We start from the raw sequence: 18,752 nt of genomic DNA on the forward strand, positions 1-18,752 counted from the left end.
ACAATAAGCAAAGTGAAGACAGAGATAACTTTGCAATGTCTTCAATCTCTGCTTGGAAAACTGAACTCCTGCAGAATATTGCCAATGGGGAGTATATTCTGCAAGCGGATGGCACAAGTGACGGTGGGTTTAAGATGACCCGAACATTTCATCTGCTTAAAAAGTGAACATAGTGATTTGCTCGTTTGTGACAACTGTCACTTATTTGTACATATATTTACAATTAACTTACTGTTTCCACCTTTATACACTTTTTTTTACACAAATTGTTTGATATATACACTGAACAAAAACCTAAACGCAACACTTTTGTTTATGCTCCAATTTTTCATGAGCTGAACTCAAAGATCTAAGACGTTTTCTATGTCCACAAAAGGCCTTTTTCTCTCAAATATTGCTCACAATTTTGTCTTAATCTGTGTTAGTGAGCACTTCTACTTTGCCAAGATAATCCATCCACCTGTGACTTGAATGTTCCTTTCTCTACCATATGCCATCTCCAAAGGTGTTTTTAGAGAATTTAATAGAGGGAAAATAGTGGGGAAAAATGTCAGCTCACCATCTGTTGCAGCACCTTGCTGGATGAAGTAACATCGCCCAGAGCCGTCTCAGTCTTGGATGTCGGTGAGATAGAAAAAGGTGTGGGAAGAAACATCCAGCGATGAAATCAAGAGGGAAAGTTATCTTTTTTGTAAAAAAATGTAAAAACTTTTATTCAGTACAGTAGTACATTAAAAAAGACATGGATCCTGGTCACCACAATCTGGGATGAACAATCAACCTGTTTCAGCTAAGAGCCTTAATCATGGTATGTCATGATTAAGAGAATTTAGCAGTACATTCAATAGGCCTCACTACCACAGACCACGTGTAATCACACCAGCCCAGGACCTCAGTATCCAGCATCTTCACCTCCAAGATTGTCTGAGACCAGCCACCAGGACAGCTGCTGCAACAATCGGTTTGTATATCCTAAGAATTTCTGCACATACTGTCAGAAACCGTCTCAGAAAAGCTGATCTGCATGCTCGTCTTCCTCATCGGGGTCTCCACCTGACTTCAGTTTGTCGTCGTAACTGACTTGAGGAGGCAAATGCTCACATTCGATGGTGTCTGGCACATTGGCGAGGTGATCTCTTCACAGATCGTGTGGGTGTCGTGTCGTGTGGGTGAGCGATTTTCTGATGTCATCATTGTGAATCGAGTGGGGTTATGATATGGACAGGCGTATGTTATGGGCAACAAACACAGGTGCATTTTATTGATGTCATTTCAATGCACAGAGATACCATGACCAGTTCCTGAGGGACATTGTTGTGCCATTCATCCACAGCCATCACCTCATGTTGCTGCAGATAATATTCCCAGTAACCAATTCCGAAGGATCAGAAAAAACTGTAGCTTAGTGAGTGATTTTAAAGAACAAACGGCTATATTACATGATAGGTTCTCCGCTCAAAGATACCTAGGAGAACTAATTAAAAGGGCTTATTAGAACTCGCTGGCTACTAACCAGGAGTCATTATTAAAAAACAAAATTAAGATCACAACGGATAAAAAAAATGCAATGAATTTTATCACACAATTTAATTCAAAACACAAGAAAATGTGTTATATTATCCAGAGCAATTGGCATATACTATTAGATGATCCTATCTTAGGTGGTTATATTCCTAGAAATCCGGTTATCACCTTTCGTAGAGCCCCCACCATCAGAAATATTCTAGCCCCCATCCGCCAGAAACCACCTATTCATACTATGCAATCAGGAATAACTAATAACAAAAAAGGATTTATAAATGTGGTGTAAAAAACTGCCTTTGTTGTCAAACTATCAATCATGGGTCTATAAATTTTGTATGTTCTGTCACAAAAGAAAATGTTATGATCAATCAATATCTCAGCTGTACAACAGAGTTTGTCATATACGTCATTGAATATAATTGTAAGAAACAATATGTTGGAACAACAACCCAATCTTTACATCTGAGATTAAATTCACAGACACAATATTCGCAAAGGTTTTCTTATTCAGGGGCTTTCTAGACACTTTTCTATTATACACAATAAAAAACCACAATGGATTAAAAATAAAGTCCCATTGAACACATTCCTAGTAACATTCCTAACAGAATACAAAAACTAAACAGAAAGAAGCGTTTTTGGATTTATCGACTTAACACTTTAAAACCACATGGGTTAAAATTAAATCTCTGAAGTTTTTCTTTAATAACACTAACCATTTATCATTAACATCCCATTATCATATTGTTATATTTTAACATCACTCAAACTATCTTGATATCGCTTGAATTAATATGGATTCTATGGTGTCATTACAACATAATTTTGATGCGTTCGCAAGCTCACCAGTTCTAGAGTTAATATTACAATATATCACAATTATTTCACTGAATTCTTATATATTTGCACTCGCTAAAAAATGTTCGCCAACGCAGCTGATACTGACCAATATATGAGTTGATCCTTGTGTTCCGATAGTTGATAATTTTGCTCTCAGTGTTTTGCTTTTGCGCCATTAACTGATTTGAATGAACATGGCTCTGTCCGCTATGTGGTAGTTCCTCCTCTCCTATGTACTTTAATTTGTAGTTTTATATAAATAATATACTGTATAATTCATAAAGTAATTAATCAATGCTGGCTCATAAAAATATTTCCCCATATAATATCAGACCAATTGATTATTTCTGTATGGAGAGTTGGATTAGCGGCACTTCCTTAAGGTACCGTCACATTAAGCGAAGCTGCAGCGATATAGACAACGAGCCGATCGCTGCAGCGTTGCTGTTTAGGTCGCTAGGAGACGTCAAACACCGGCAACAGCTGAACGATGCAGGAGCGATCCAGTGACGTACTTATCGTTTTCACTGGTTGTTCGCTCCATGAAAAACCATTGCAGGCATCGTTGCTTTTGCTGTCAAACATGACGAATCACGCCGACCTGACAACGAAATAAAGTTCGGACTTCTAGCTATGACCAGCGATGTCACGGCGGGATCCTGATCGCTGCTGCGTGTCAAACACAACGAGATCGCTATCCAGGACGCTGCAATGTCACGGATCGCTGTCGTTCTCATTGGAAAGTTGCTCAGTGTGAGGGTATGTGCACACGTCCGTTTTTCTTGCAGAAATTTCCTGAACAAAACCGGAAATTTTCTGCAAGAAATCCGCATTTTTTTTTTTGCGTTTTTTTCCCATTTTTTTGCGTTTTTTTTTTTTAGCATTTTGCAAGCGAAATTAGCTTGCAGAATGCTAAAGTTTTCCAAGCGATCTGTAGCATCGCTTGGAAAACTGACTGACAGGTTGGTCACATTGTCAAACATAGTGTTTGACAAGTGTGACCAACTTTTTACTATAGATGCTGCCTATGCAGCATCAATAATAAAAGATGGAATGTTTAAAAATAATAAAAAATTTTTTTTTTAAATGGTTATACTTACCTGCAAACAGCCGATCTCCTCAGTGGCGTCCGTTCCTATAGATGGTGTGTGTGTGCAGGACCTTCGATGACATCACGATCACGTGAGCGGTCACATGAGCGGTCACGCGACCAATCACAAGACAGCGACGTCATCGCAGGTCCTTCACACAGAGCATCTACAGGAACGGAAGCGGCAACGTGCACCGATGAGAGGCGGGAACCCTCCTGGGGCCATCAGAGGGTGAGTATATCACTATTTTTTATTTTAATTCTTTTTTTTACCAATAATATGGTGCCCAGTCCGTGGAGGAGAGTCTCCTCTCCTCCACCCTGGGTACCAACTGCACATAATCTGCTTAGTTCCCGCATGGTGTGCACAGCCCCATGCGGAAAGTAAGCAGATCAATGCATTCCTAGGTGTGCGGAATCCCCACAATTCCGCAAATTTAATGAACATGTTGCTTTTTTTCCCGCAATGCGATTTTTTCGCGGAAAAAAAAGCAACATTTGCACAAGAAATGCGGAATAGACTGTAAATAATAGGAGGCATATGTAAGCGTTTTTTTTCGCGTTTTTATCACGTTTTTATAGCGAAAAAACCCGAAAAAAACGCGAAAAATACTGAACGTGTGCACATGGCCTGAAGGTACCTTTAGTTATTTTATGTTCACAGCCATCTCCAATGAGATAAGTATCTGCTATGAGCTCAACCCCTTCCTTTCTATTCTTGTTTGAAGTAATAATAAACCAATCAATTGAACATTTCTTCATGGGGAGCTTATATTAGCAATGCTTGCCCAGGTATTTTATTGTTTGTAGCCGCTTCTAATGAGTGTCTGTTAGGTGCCCAGCCTTGTCCTTTCTGTCACAGCTTGAATATGCGGGGTAATTACTGCTATCTATTGTGCTTCCTCAATTATCTCCTGTTATCAGTAGTTTCTAATAAGTGTTTTTTCTAGGTGTTCAGCTCTCTTTTTTCTTTCCCTGTTTGAATATGCGGGATGGTCCCGATTACTATTGTGAGACAATTGTGTTGATCCTCTATATGATCATTTCCCTTAAGGTACCGTCACACTAGACGATATCGCTGGCGATCCGTGACGTTGCAGCGTCCTCGCTAGCGATATCGTCCAGTGTGACAGGCAGCAGCGATCAGGCCCCTGCTGTGCTGTCGCTGGTCGGGGAAGAAAGTCCAGAACTTTATTTCGTCGCTGGACTCCCCGCAGACATCGCTGAATCGGTGTGTGTGACACCGATTCAGCGATGTCTTCACTGGTAACCAGGGTAAACATCGGGTAACTAAGCGCAGGGCCGCGCTTAGTAACCCGATGTTTACCCTGGTTACCATCGTAAAAAAACAAACAGTACATACTTACATTCAGCTGTCTGTCCCTTGCCGTCTATTTCCTGCACTGACTGCTGGCCGCAAAGTGAAAGTGAAAGCACAGCACAGCGGTGAGTCACACAGCAGTGAGTCACCGCTGTGGCTGTGCTGTGCTTTCACTTTGCGGCCAGCAGTCAGTGCAGCAAACAGACGACAAGGGACAGACAGCTGAATGTAAGTATGTACTGTTTGTTTTTTTACGATGGTAACCAGGGTAAACATCGGGTTACTAAGCGCGGCCCTGCGCTTAGTTACCCGATGTTTACCCTGGTTACCGGGGACCTCGGGATCGTTGGTCGCTGGAGAGCGGTCTGTGTGACAGCTCTCCAGCGACCAAACAGCGACGCTGCAGCGATCCGGATCGTTGTCGGTATCGCTGCAGCGTCGCTAAGTGTGACGGTACCTTTAAGGTACCTTCACACATAACGATATTGTTAACGATATCGTTGCTTTTTGTGACGTAGCAACGATATCGTTAAGGATATCGTTATGTGTGACAGCGACCAACGATCAGGCCCCTGCTGGGAGATCGTTGGTCGCTGAATAAAGTCCAGAACTTTATTTCGTCGCTGGACTCCTGCTGACATCGCTGGATCGGCGTGTGTGACACCGATCCAGCGATGTCTTCACTGGTAACCAGGGTAAACATCGGGTAACTAAGCGCAGGGCCGCGCTTAGTAACCCGATGTTTACCCTGGTTACCATCCTAAAAGTAAAAAAAAACAAACAGTACATACTTACCTACAGCTCTCTGTCCTCCAGCGCTGTGCTCTGCTCTCCTCCTGTACTGGCTGTGAGCATCGGTCAGCCGGAAAGCAGAGCGGTGACATCACCGCTCTGCTTTCCGGCCGCTGTGCTCACACAGACAGTACAGGAGGAGAGCAGAGCACAGCGCTGGAGGACAGACGGCTGTAGGTAAGTATGTAGTGTTTGTTTTTTTTTACTTTTAGGATGGTAACCAGGGTAAACATCGGGTTACTAAGCGCGGCCCTGCGCTTAGTTACCCGATGTTTACCCTGGTTACCGGCATCGTTGGTCGCTGGAGAGCGGTCTGTGTGACAGCTCTCCAGCGACCAAACAGCGACGCTGCAGCGATCCGGATCGTTGTCGGTATCGCTGCAGCGTCGCTTAATGTGAAGGTACCTTTAGTTAACGATCTGACTAACACACAGTTTTTAAAAAAAAAATTTTTTTTAATAAATATTCGTGATAGTTAATTTATTAAGAATTTTCTATGTATATTCACATATATATTTTTATACTTTTCATTCTGATCATTAATATATATAAAATAACAACTAATAACCATTTTAAATTTATTTTTTAACACAAACGCTCCACAGTCATCAGTTATTTCCTCATTTCTCATGGGCGCCGCCTCCTCAGCGTTTAGGCATTTTCCCGGCGCCTGCGCTGTAATCTTTTTCCGTGGGCATGCGCAGTTAGCGCTGCCCGTCCACTGACATCACTCGATGTCTTGCTTCTTGCGCCTGCGTGATGCGCGGGCCGAGATCCCGCCCCGCAGTCTCTTCTGATTTATTCACTCTGCAGGGCAGCACATATACTAAAATTGGAATGATACAGAGAAGATTCCCTCCCTGATGAAGCGGTTGCAAAACATGCGTTGGAGATGCGGCACGCATCTCTGCTTGGTATACACGGCTGCTTTTTATGTTCATATTTTATGTATATTGTGTGCACGGATTTAATAGCTTATGAATTGTTTACATTATATTTTGTCAAACACCTGATCTCAGTATCTGAAGGATTTTTATCCAAGTTATATCCATATTCAAATTTAAATTGCAGATATATAATTGGTCACATTGTTTACATTTTTTATATATTTATTTTATTTTTTGCTATGTTATTGCACTGCTTGCACATTTGTTTGACATTTCAGTCTAATATTGCACAAAAATATATTTTTTATATTTTTTTATTTTTTTATAATCAATTATTCGTTGTATTCACAATTAATCATTTAATTATTATCACCCCACTTATTTATAGTCATTATTTTAATTTATCACACACATATATATTAAATTTAAATTATTGGCACATATTATATTGATTACACTTTTTATATCTTTGGTGCTTTATCACCTTTTGACATTTTGCTAGTTTTGCATGAAATGTCAACAATATTTATTAATTTTGTTCACATAGTTATTTTACACCTTTTTATTTCATCACATATATATATATATATATATATATATATTTTTTTTTTTTTTTTTTTAATTTTATTTATATAATTTTCTCACATCATGTCACCAATTATATAATATTCATAGGTAGCGATCAGGTGTATATACTTATATATATATATATATTGATTTTTGTATTATCACATGAAATATTACTTATTTAATATTATTTATATAATTTTTACTGTATTTCATTGTGAATATATATATAAAAAAAAAGTTCTTGTCAGCCATGTAATTATTGTATTGATTATATATGTCCCTTCTTTGATTATATTTGTACTTAATTGATGTAACATTTTATATTTTTTACCAATCAGTCTTGGTGTGCCTTAGCCCCCTCACATACTTGTTACATTTTTTATTCATATTTTATTTTTAATAATTAATATAGATATATATTAATTTTAATAAAGAAGTGTTATTTGTTGTGTTATGTCCTTTTTAAAAATAAAATAATTTGATTAAAATTCAACGATTGGTTTGTCAGTAAATATTTTTTGGGGTATATTTCTTATGAGTAATATTTACTAAATTAATTATATTTTGAATATTATTTGGTATTTCTTTTCTATATAGGATTTCTTATATACTGTGTGGGCTGCGTTATATACTCCATGGCTGCTATATACTACGTGGGCAGTGTTATATACTATGTGGGCAATGTTATATACTGCGTGGGCTGCGTTATATACTACATGGCTGCTATATACTACGTGGGCAGTGTTATATACTGTGTGGGCTGCGTTATATACTGCATGGCTGCTATATACTACGTGGCCAGTGTTATATACTATATGGACAATGTTATATACTGTGTGGGCTGTGTTATATACTGTTTGGCCTGTGTTATATACTGCATGGCCACTGTTATATACTGCGTGGCCACTGTTATATACTGCGTGGCCACTGTTATGTACTGTGTGGCCTGTATTAACGCATCGGGTATTCAAGAATATGTCATCGCCTGTGCTATATACTATGTGGCTGCTATATACATACAGATTCTAGAATACCCGATACGTTAGAATTGGGCCACCATCTAGTTTTTTATAACTGTATATAGAATTACATTTTTTGTTTTTCTTATACACAATAATACTGTAATGCAAGCAATAGTTTGATGGTGGGTTTATTCCTGAGAGGACTACAAAATACAATAAAAATTTGAAAAAATGCTTTTAAAAATAGAGAACTTTGATTTTTCGACTGTCGTAACAAAAAAATTCAATAAACAATCAAAGCACTATGGTATCAATAAAAAGTCAGCTCAGGGCGTAAAAAATAATGGCTCCATGTCTTGGAAAAAGAAGGCAATAGCCCCACAGCCGCCCACACACACAGTATGATGGTCTCACAGCCCTCAACACAGCATGATGGTGACAACCACAGACCTCTCACACAATATGATAGTGGTAGTGGTTCCCACACAGTTAATTGGACCTCACATTCCCTCCACATAATATGATTGTAGCCCTATAGCTCCACCCCATGCAATATGATAGCCCCTCCCAAAGCATAATTGCTGCCCCTCCACACATTAAGATAATATTCCCCACAGCCCCCCAACACAGTATGATGGACCTCGTAGTCTCCTCAGATTATAATGGCCGCACACAGCGCCCCCACTTCCCACACAAATGGTATGAACTCAACACAATTTTTCTCTCCATTAATTTGGTTTTGCATCATTTCTCATGAAGCTCCTGAAGAGTTAACAAACTTAATGACAGCAGCTTTGTGTACTTTGAGGGTTGATATTTTTTTTTAAACGGCATCTCTTTAGGGGAATCTCCAATATATAGGCCACTTAAAGTCACTTCAAAACTGAATAGGTCCCTATCAAACTAAGTTTTGTACATTGCCCTAAAATAATGAATACTTGCTGCTAAACTTTTAACAGTTCTGCAAAAATAAAAAGGATGCTTGAAAATGATGCTGACAGAAGACACAAGGTAAATGTTTTGTTAACTTTTATGTAGTATAACTATATGGATTCTAGGCTTAAATATTTAAAGTTTAAATATTGCACATTTTTATGTATTATTTTTATTACTAAAATAAAGCAAAATATGTCAGGAAAAAAATATTCTCAGAATAACTGGGATATGGGACATTCCATCATTATTACCACATAAAGTAACACATGTCAGATTAGAAAAATTGGGCTTTGTAACTAAAAGGTTAAAATGATTTCTTCCTAATGTGAGTTTTCTGATGTCGAACAAGTTGAGATTTAAATGAAAAAAATATCCCACATTCTGGACAAGAAAATGGCTTTTCTCCTGTGTGAATTCTCTCATGTGCAACAAGAGTTGATTTTTCATTAAAACATTTCTCACATTCTGAACAAGAAAATGGCTTCTCTCCTGTGTGAATTCTCTCATGTCTAGCAAGAGTTGATTTCTCTCTAAAACATTTTTCACATTCTGAACAGGAAAATGGCTTCTCTCCCGTATGAATTCTCTCGTGTGCAGCAAGAGTTGATTTCTTTGTAAAACATTTTCCACATTCTGAACATGAAATTAGCTTCTCTCCTGTGTGATTTCTCACATGTGCAACAAGAGTTGATTTCTCAGAAAAACATTTCTCACATTCTGAACATGAAAATGGCTTCTCACCTGTGTGATTTCTCTCATGTCTAACAAGATTAGATTTGTCTGTGAAACATTTTCCACATTCTGAACATGAAAATACCTTCTCTCCTGTGTGATTTCTCTGATGTCTAGCAAGATTAGATTTGTCTGTAAAACATTTTCCACATTCCGAACATGAAAATGGCTTCTCTCCTGTGTGGATTCTCTCATGTGCAACAAGAGTTGATTTCTTTGTAAAACATTTTCCACATTCTGAACATGAAAATGGCTTCTCTCCTGTGTGAATTTTCTCATGTTCAACAAGAGTTGATTTCTCAGTAAAACATTTCTCACATTCTGAACATGAAAATGGCTTCTCTCCTGTGTGAATTCTCTCATGTCTACCAAGATGAGATTTCATAGTAAAACATTTCCCACATTCTGAACATGAAAATGGCTTCTTCCTTGTGGGAACGTTTTTATTTTCCACACTTATATTGTGTCTTTTATTTTGCTTAATAGTCTGTGATGGATTAGGACATTGTACGTTAAAACGATCCATGGCTGAGATGTTGGCATGTTCTTCATAGGGGTCTTGTACAATGCTACAATCATCTGCTTTAAAATCTGAAGATATGAGATGTCTTTTGGACCTCCTGGTACAGCCATCTGTCAAGAGTGAAACGGATTTGATTTTTGAGGAAAATAACCTTAATACTTAAATGTATTTAAATAGAAAAATATTAAGAATAAAAAATATAAAAAATAAATTACATACAAATTGCAAGGTGTGTAGCTAAGTTCTACTATTAACTAAGGTGTAATTTACATGATGTGATTATTTCACAAAGAGCCAATTGTACTAATGTTCATTCTCAATCATTGGCCATTGAAAACTTCAAATAATAAAACATTTATCTTGGTCTCATATTTTATATGAGAATAAAAATGTTCACTGTTGACAGCGCATCATCCCCTATATGTAAATTAAGAATGTTGTGCATTAATAAAGAAAAGCTATGAGATAAGGAAATAAATCATCATTGTTACATCTCAATGAAAGCTAATAAGCTCAAATCAACTTCCTTTATCACCAATCAGTGCTCATTCATGAAATTATATTCTCCTTGTAGCCATTCAATTTTATTGTTCAGTAGAAGAAGAGGGCTGTAGCAGTCACCTATCTGTGTTGAAGCTTCATGCACAACCTCAATGACTGGAAGCGAGCGGCTGCAGGGAAAATATCACTTCAATTTCTCCTGTTAGCCGCTTTCCCAGCTAAACAGCCTAACATGCTTTAAATACTATTTACCTACAGATTACCAATATATGTGGACGTAATTATTATTTTTGTAGCTGTCAGGTTATCCATAGGTGTTGATTTACACAGGCAGATATTGACCTGTAACAAGCACTGATTCATGATATGGGAGCAGCTTTGTTCTCGCCCCATAGAAAATAGATGAATGCTTCGCCGAACCGTCATGGCTATGGCAGATTTCAGAGACAGTGCAGTCAGCAGACTCAGGTACAAGTAATGTCTGTACTAACATCTCTAATTCCATGTCTATGTCTGTGGTCTGGACTGTTTTAGAATAATAAAGCATAATTGGTTTCCATATTGCATCCTCTGGTGTGTGTTGTGGAAATTACGTCTATTCTTCAGTGAACACTACACATCGACTACTGGTGCCTCATCATTCATGTGAAGAGTGCAGGACTTGCTCATATTGCATCACTTATGTCTAGAGAAATGCTCAGGTGTCAGTACTACTAGGTGGTGTCTGACTCACACACACACTACATGCAGAACAGAGGAGCCGTATGGTCGTATATTAGGAAGTCATGGCCGTGGAGCATATTTACGTAAATCTGGATAAGCCCAGGCAATTCTCTGCTTTCTCTTAAAATCTACTCCTGGCTGTGAATATGAGACAAATGTCTTAAAACAGGTTTTGTTTTTTTTTTTAAATCTTCAGCTAGTTCAGTATATCAAATATTTTACTTAGGTTATATATTAGTCCTGGAACCAGAACCATGATGGATATGATATAAAACACTAAACTAGATACTTTGCCAATGAAGTTTGTCACACGTCTGATGATCTATCATCCCAGTCTATTCTTAAATCCATATTATAGACACATAACTGGTCTTATTACATATTGCTATATTACATTTTCAGCCATATACAATCTGTATTTTAGCTGAATGGAGGAATCTATATCCAAAAAAGCTGAGATAACACATAACATAAAACTCAAGCCAAAAATTGTCCAGTCAGGTGAACGAGGACAATGTGACTCTTCTCTGCTTTATATAGTGGTAACTCTACCTGTAGGAACGTCCTCTTCGCACCACTCATCATCCCACGCATTGCATTTTCCTTTCTTCATTATGGCTTCAGCTTTGATATTCTTCAGATATTTGCCTGGATGTCAAAGCTGTGACAGGAATAAAGTAAAAGTCACAGACAGAAGGAAAACTCACGTGGAATGTTCTAGATGGAGGATTTTACTACAAGCTCATGGGGCACATGAGCCGCCAAAAGATGCTGACCTCTCCACCTCCTATATCACTGGGGCTGCCCTCAGTCAGTATGGCGGTGTGTAGTGATAGAAGTAGGCATCACTGTAGCAGGGTCCAGTAAGTATACTGCATTACGGCAAAGTGGTTTCCTTCATTATTTTGTCTACACACTCTGGATACTCTAGGATTTTTATTTTCCATCATTTAAAGAATGTTTGGTCTGGAAATGTATTTTTGGGATACATGCTATTTCTGTTACTAGGTTTGGAAGCAATTTAGCAGTTTTTTTTATTTTTATGGCATTCATTTCTAATGTAAATGTCATGTTAGAGGAGTCATCCACCCCTGAAATATTTACATTCAGTCCAGTATGGACTGAATTAAAAAAAATAAAACATGCTCATCTACTGATCTCCCAGTTTTTCTCTCTAATATGCAAGGCTATTTTCACATCCACAGTTCACCACAGCTCCAGCGAGGATTGTCATGACTGGTGGTAGCCACTACAAGACCGCCGTGTCTGTATAAAATGATTACGCATTTCTTACTCTAAACCAGTCCTTAATGACAGATAACAAAAATGAAAAAATCTCTTATTAAGCGCCCATTCACACATCCTCTTTAAAAACATCATACGAGTGAGACTGTTAGTTTTTACTATCCGTGTGGCTTTCTGTTGAGCACTTACATAGGCGTTTCCAACTAAATCTCCAAATGACGTGACAGATGAAACCTCAGTCACTATAATAAGGCAGCAGAATAACTCTGGACTCCATCTGGCCTATGTTCAACAGTCTCCTTTTCAGAGGTGCACAAAACTGTGGTCGACCGCACTCCTAAAAAGATGGACACCGCCGGATTACAGGTCAGATTGCTTTCACGGTGACTCCAACTGACTTATTGTAAGAAATCTTCTTCCGGAGGTTCTATCTGAATCACGTATTTCAGAGATTTACATGGCACTCTTGGTGTGAGCGCTCAGCCCAGAGTGCAGGATAAATGTGAGCTGAGCCTTACGGCAATTTTTGAGACAGAATGAACAAATTAGCAGCATGTGAAGAATTGGCTTTATTTTTTATGCTGTCCATCGTGCAGTATAAGAGATTGGATGACTTTATTCTTTGGGTCTGTGTGATTACAGTGATACCAGATTTATATTGGGTTTTTATGTTTGGCTGCTGTCACACACTAAAAGACTGTTTTGTAAAACAATGTTATTGCTTTGCCATATTTTGACAGCTATAATTTTTTCTATATATTAGCTGACAGAGTCATGTGAAGTCTAGTTTCTTGTGAGACGTGATGACGTTTTCATTCATACTATTTTTAGGCACATAACAGTTTTTCATCGCTTTCTATTTCGATCTTTTAAAAGCAGATTGAGAAAAAATCAGCAACTCAGGATTTTTCTTTCTTATTCAAGTTCACCATATGGTGAACTTATAAGTAATAATAAGATAAGTCATAAGTCAGCTTTATTCTTTTGGTTAGTACGATTACAACGATGCCATAGTTATATATTTTTTTTATGTTTTGCCGCTTTTACGCAATAAAAAATATTTTATAGAAAAAGAATTGTTTTTGCATCATTTTATTCTGAGAGCTATAACTTCTTTATTTTTTCACTGACGGAGCTGTATTGCCACTTGTTTTTTGCGGGACAAGATGACATTTTCAGCTATACCATTTTACTCCCATACGACTTTTTGGTCACATTTTATTCCAATTTTTTGCGGTATGATGAAAAAGCATAGTTATTTGCTACTTCTTTCTAAAAAAAATGTTTTCAAAGTTTACTAAAGAAGTTAAATAGTGTGACAGTTTTAGCCCGGAGTCACACTACCGTTGAATACGGAAGAATGCTATGCGATAAAAAAATCGCATTTCACTCGGACAAGTATTCATATTCATATGGGGCAGCGCACATCACTGGATTTTTTCTCACCCGTTTTCAGTGTGCGAGTGAAATCGCAAGCATGCTACGATTGTCACCGACACTCGGCCGATTCTCGGCTCACTCGCACCCATACAAGCCTATGGGTGCGAGTGAGACAACGCACATCACTTGGATATCATTCGAGTGCTGTGCAATATACGCTGACCCCAGCAATAGAGGAGATGGAGAAATTATTTTCTCTGCCTCCTCCGCAGATGTGCTCTGATCCTCTCTGCTCAAGAGGCTCGGACCACAGATGCATGACACTCGGCTCCCGCTCGCAGTAGAGCAGGAGCCGAGGGTCATTAGCATATCGCAACCGATGCTCTCGCATCAGATCCACACGCTCGTCTGACGCTGGCCTTATAGGGAAGCTCGTCCGGACGCGACAATACCAAATATGTGTTTTTGTGTGTGTTTTTTTTACATAAATACAACTATTTATTGGATTAATATTTGTTTAATTTTTTTATTTTATGATTTTTTTTATATTTTTACATTTTGTTTTAACATTTTTACTTAGTCCCTCTATTGTTAATCTGGTTGCTGGTATAATGCATTGTAATGCGTTATACCTGTCAGTGCTGCACTGACATAATCCTCTTAGACCAGTGTTCCCCAAGTCCGGTCCTCAAGAGCCACCAACAGGTCATGTTTTCAGGATTTCCTTAGTATTGCACAGGTCATTTCATGCTCTTAGACCATGCTCTCAGCATGGTGTAACAGGTTTGCCATAACTGGGTGATCCAGATGTCATCATGACGACCTCGGCAACGATTAGGCTCATGCGATGTTGTCCCAGGAGCTCCACTCTGAAGACCCCTCCCTTTCTCTGATTTCCAAATGCTGCAACTGCAATCTTTATCGATCACGGTATTTAGAGGGTTAAATGCCCAGGCGAGGTGTGGGTAATGCTCCTGGCACTGACATTCGAGACTCGGCTTTCAGTTAAGCTGAGCTCCCGGAGCCCATCGTGCTGGCACTGCTCCTGTACACGCATGATCACCATGATATACATATGTGTCATTTTGCGGAAACCTTTTCCCGACCATAATGTAAACATACATCAAATGTAATGATGGGGTTAATAAAATTTGCTGATATTCTCCTCTTTTGTCCGCTTTATTTAATTTTTCAAGGCCAGAAACCTGGAAACTTCTGGTGCTACATGAATGCTGTAACATAGCATGTATAGCTACATTGGAAGTGCGGCGAACTGATGAACTGGAAATATCATTAAAATGCTCAAGAATACGTTTTTGTAAAGACCTTGTAGTGCAACCTACTTATGATAGATCACATTCTGGACATCTGATAATGTAGGCCACATGAGAGGAGTTACAATTCATGTGATCTTGAATATTGAATGACTGAGAGCCGTGAGTTTGCAAAAAGTCTTGGAGGGAACCACATATTTGTACATTTTGCAGGGATTATTTCCACATCTAAAAAAATCCCTCTATCATGTAGCCATGTTTTTCGAGGAGGACTAAATAAATGACTGTGCGATGATTTATTTCTACTGATGAGCGAACATACTTGTTGCTCGGGTTTTCCCGAGCATGCTCGGGTGGTCTCCATGTATTTATGACTGCTTGGAGATTTAGTTTTCATAGCCGCAGATGAATGATTTACTGATACTAGCCAGACTGAGTACATGTGGGTGTTGCCTGGTTGCTAGGGAATCCCGACATATATTCAAGCTGCTAGTAGCTGTAAATCATTCAGCTGCGGTGATGAAAACTAAATCTCCGAGCACTTACAAATACTCGGAGATCATCCGAGCGTGCTGTGGAAAACCCGAGCAATGAGTTTATTCGTTCATCACTATTTATGTCCTATCGCTGGTGCACGACGGGCCACTACCCTACAACCCTGATCAAGAATTTGACAAAACCTTTGGTCCTCGAATAAGACAGGTATTTTAAAACTATATTTTTAAGTTATGAAAATTGATGACTATATTCCAAAACCAGAGTTGGTTTATTTTTGCTATTACACGTGGTCATGGAGGGAGGTGCAATGAGAAAATCATGTCTCTGTTTGTCAGGCAATCCCTGCATGTGTTGCGCCTGTCTAACAGCCACGAGACATGCAGCAGCGGTGATGCGTACATATTTTGTCAGCACGCCAAAGACACTCGGTTAGCACACAAGCATGTTCAGATAAAATCTTATTCCAGCATGTTCGTTCAACACTAATTAGTATGTAATAAAGAATCCTCGGATCGGCTGCAATTTCTTTTAAATACATGTTAATTCACCAACGGGTATTCCCTCGAGGATATGGAAGCGATGAGCACCATTAACTTTGAGGAGAGTATCACCAGCAGTTTTTCTATGATGATGTGTAGTAATAATAGGCTGTCCATCAATGCCCTCTACTGCCAAATCCAAAAAGGTGATATTATTTGAATTACAAAAAATGTAAAATGTAAATGGATGGAATTATTGTTGATTTAATCAATGCTAGGTATGGTGGATACTGTAGACCATAAAATATCTGCCATACCTAGCTTTGTTGATTGTAGCATCTGTCTCTAACAGACCCGTGTAAAGTGAAGTTCCGCACACATCTGTTAGCCTGTTAAGTATAAATACATAATAATAATAATAAAAAGTGATGCTGTCAATCTGTGACAGTGGCATTTAAAGTGTGCCGGCAGAGGGCATGCTGCTTTATCTGCCCATCGGCGCCCCCGCGACATGAATGCAAGGTGCCAATGATTTGCCATGACAGCCAGGAATCTGTGAAGCCCCGTGCATGCCAAGATGGTGCTCCTGTAAATAGCCAACCCATGCCTGGGGTTCACAGGAGACTGTGATTTTTACTATACACATTATAAAGCGCTGGATGCAGGATATTTTTGCAATATTGCTATATTGCTGTACAGTATATAGTACAAACGATCAGACAATCACAGGTTAAAGTCGCCAATGGGGACTAATAACTACATGAAAAAAAAGTAGTTAAAAAAATTATATATATGTATATATATATATATATATATATATATATATATATATATATAAACGTTCACATCCTAAACTTTTTCCCTAGAAAAAAATAGAAATATGCAGAACGGCTACATTTGTAAAAGTAACCTGATCAGTAAATGACAAAACTAGAAAAAAATCAAAATGCCATAATAGCGTGTCTTTGGCCACCGCAACAGAATGTAACAAGTGATCAAAATATTGTATCTATTCCAAAATGGTATATATAAAAGGATTGGCTCAATGTGATCAGCTATGTTGAAAGAAAAATTAAAAAAAAATTCGCAGTCGGGATGGTATTAATGAATACAAGAAGAAGTTAATAAATGACATACAGTAAAAAGTTGCAGACAAATTTCTTAAAATAAAAGGAAATAAACCAGAAACCGATCACTTACATGTTGTGTTTAGGATCCAGAGTGGCAGAAAGCAGGACAAGTCTTCAATTCAACTGACCCCAAGAAATGACCAACATACACATTTTTTAGACCTGGTCTGTTTGCTCCCATCCCCCATCCTGTGATGTCACCTCCAGGCAGGGTCAGGATATTTGCATTCTATGGCTCTTTATGTTGATATATCCCACCACCTGTGGGTTGTGACTTGTAACTTCAAAGAAAGCCAATTCCCAGATCAAATGTGCAAACAACAACCAGTCCACACTATAATTGTGCTGGGACACCCTGGTGGGTTTATGGCTTTGTGCTTCAGAAGGCCTAGGACCAGTGTGTTCTCCCCTCTTACAATAGGGACTGTTGCACATTAAGGCCGGGGCACACTAGAGAGAAATACGGATGAGGGAGAGGCACAAAAACCGCATTGCACGCGGACCAATGTTTCTCTATAGGGCAGCTTCCATCAGCCGTATATTTCGTGGCCGTATTTAACGGGCTGAGAAAATCGCAGCATTCTGCGATTGTCAGCGTATTCCTCAAAAAATACGCTAATGAAAGTCTATGGGGCGAGAAAAATACGAATTACACACAAACCATGCATGGGACTTGCGAGAAATACGCAGCGGTGTTCTATGGAAAAGCCGGTAATTCAGTGCGGTGTACAGTAAAATCACACTGACAGGTTAGAAAAGAATAGATAAAATAAATGTCTACACATAATATAGGTAGATATATGCCGCGGTGTAACGAAGTCCGTCTAACGGACTGGGGGAACGCAATGTGAACCCAGCCTTAGGCTGCGGATATGCAGCTTTTCTGATGCTGCAGATTGGCAGCAGTTATCCATGCGTTGTACAGTTCCATGTAATAATAAAGACTATATTCTCCCATAGGAGCAATCTCGGAGAAGAAGGAATAGAAGACGACCTAAAAGGATGTGGGTTCATCCCATTATTCAGGAATGGGAGGAAAAGGGACACTTCCATGTCCTTTACCGGGATTTAGGGAGGTAAGATATAGGGAGAAATGGTATATTGACAGCTGTGTTTTTTTGTTATTTTTTATTGCTGTATACAACGTACATTATGTGTGTGTTTAAAATAATTTTAATTTTTTTTTCTTTTTTTTCAGCTTTCCAGATAAATTTACTCAGTTTTGCCGGCTTTCCATTGAGGCATTTGATCGTCTTCTGATTATTCTTGGTCCACACCTAAGTAATGAAGATACGGTCAGGCGAAGAGCAATCTCTGCAGAGGAAAGGCTGCTCATCACCTTACC

General features: G+C 38.7%; 1 protein-coding gene across 1 annotated transcript in view; it reads right to left on the reverse strand.

Annotated features, from left to right (window-relative positions):
* Positions 1 to 9,226: 9,226 nt before the first annotated feature.
* LOC138646130 (zinc finger protein 585A-like) overlaps positions 9,227 to 18,752 on the reverse strand; it is a 39,352-nt gene continuing 29,826 nt past the window's right edge. The window contains exons 7-9 of the mRNA XM_069735594.1: positions 11,954 to 12,049; positions 9,973 to 10,287; positions 9,227 to 9,786 (exon numbers count right to left, since the gene is read on the reverse strand). Of these exons, the coding sequence (XP_069591695.1) occupies positions 9,227 to 9,786; positions 9,973 to 10,287; positions 11,954 to 12,049 (971 nt within the window). The remainder of the gene's footprint in view (positions 9,787 to 9,972; positions 10,288 to 11,953; positions 12,050 to 18,752) is intronic.

The sequence above is a fragment of the Ranitomeya imitator genome, chromosome 7, assembly GCF_032444005.1.
Source record: "Ranitomeya imitator isolate aRanImi1 chromosome 7, aRanImi1.pri, whole genome shotgun sequence".
In the NCBI taxonomy this organism is placed as follows: Eukaryota; Metazoa; Chordata; class Amphibia; order Anura; family Dendrobatidae; genus Ranitomeya; species Ranitomeya imitator.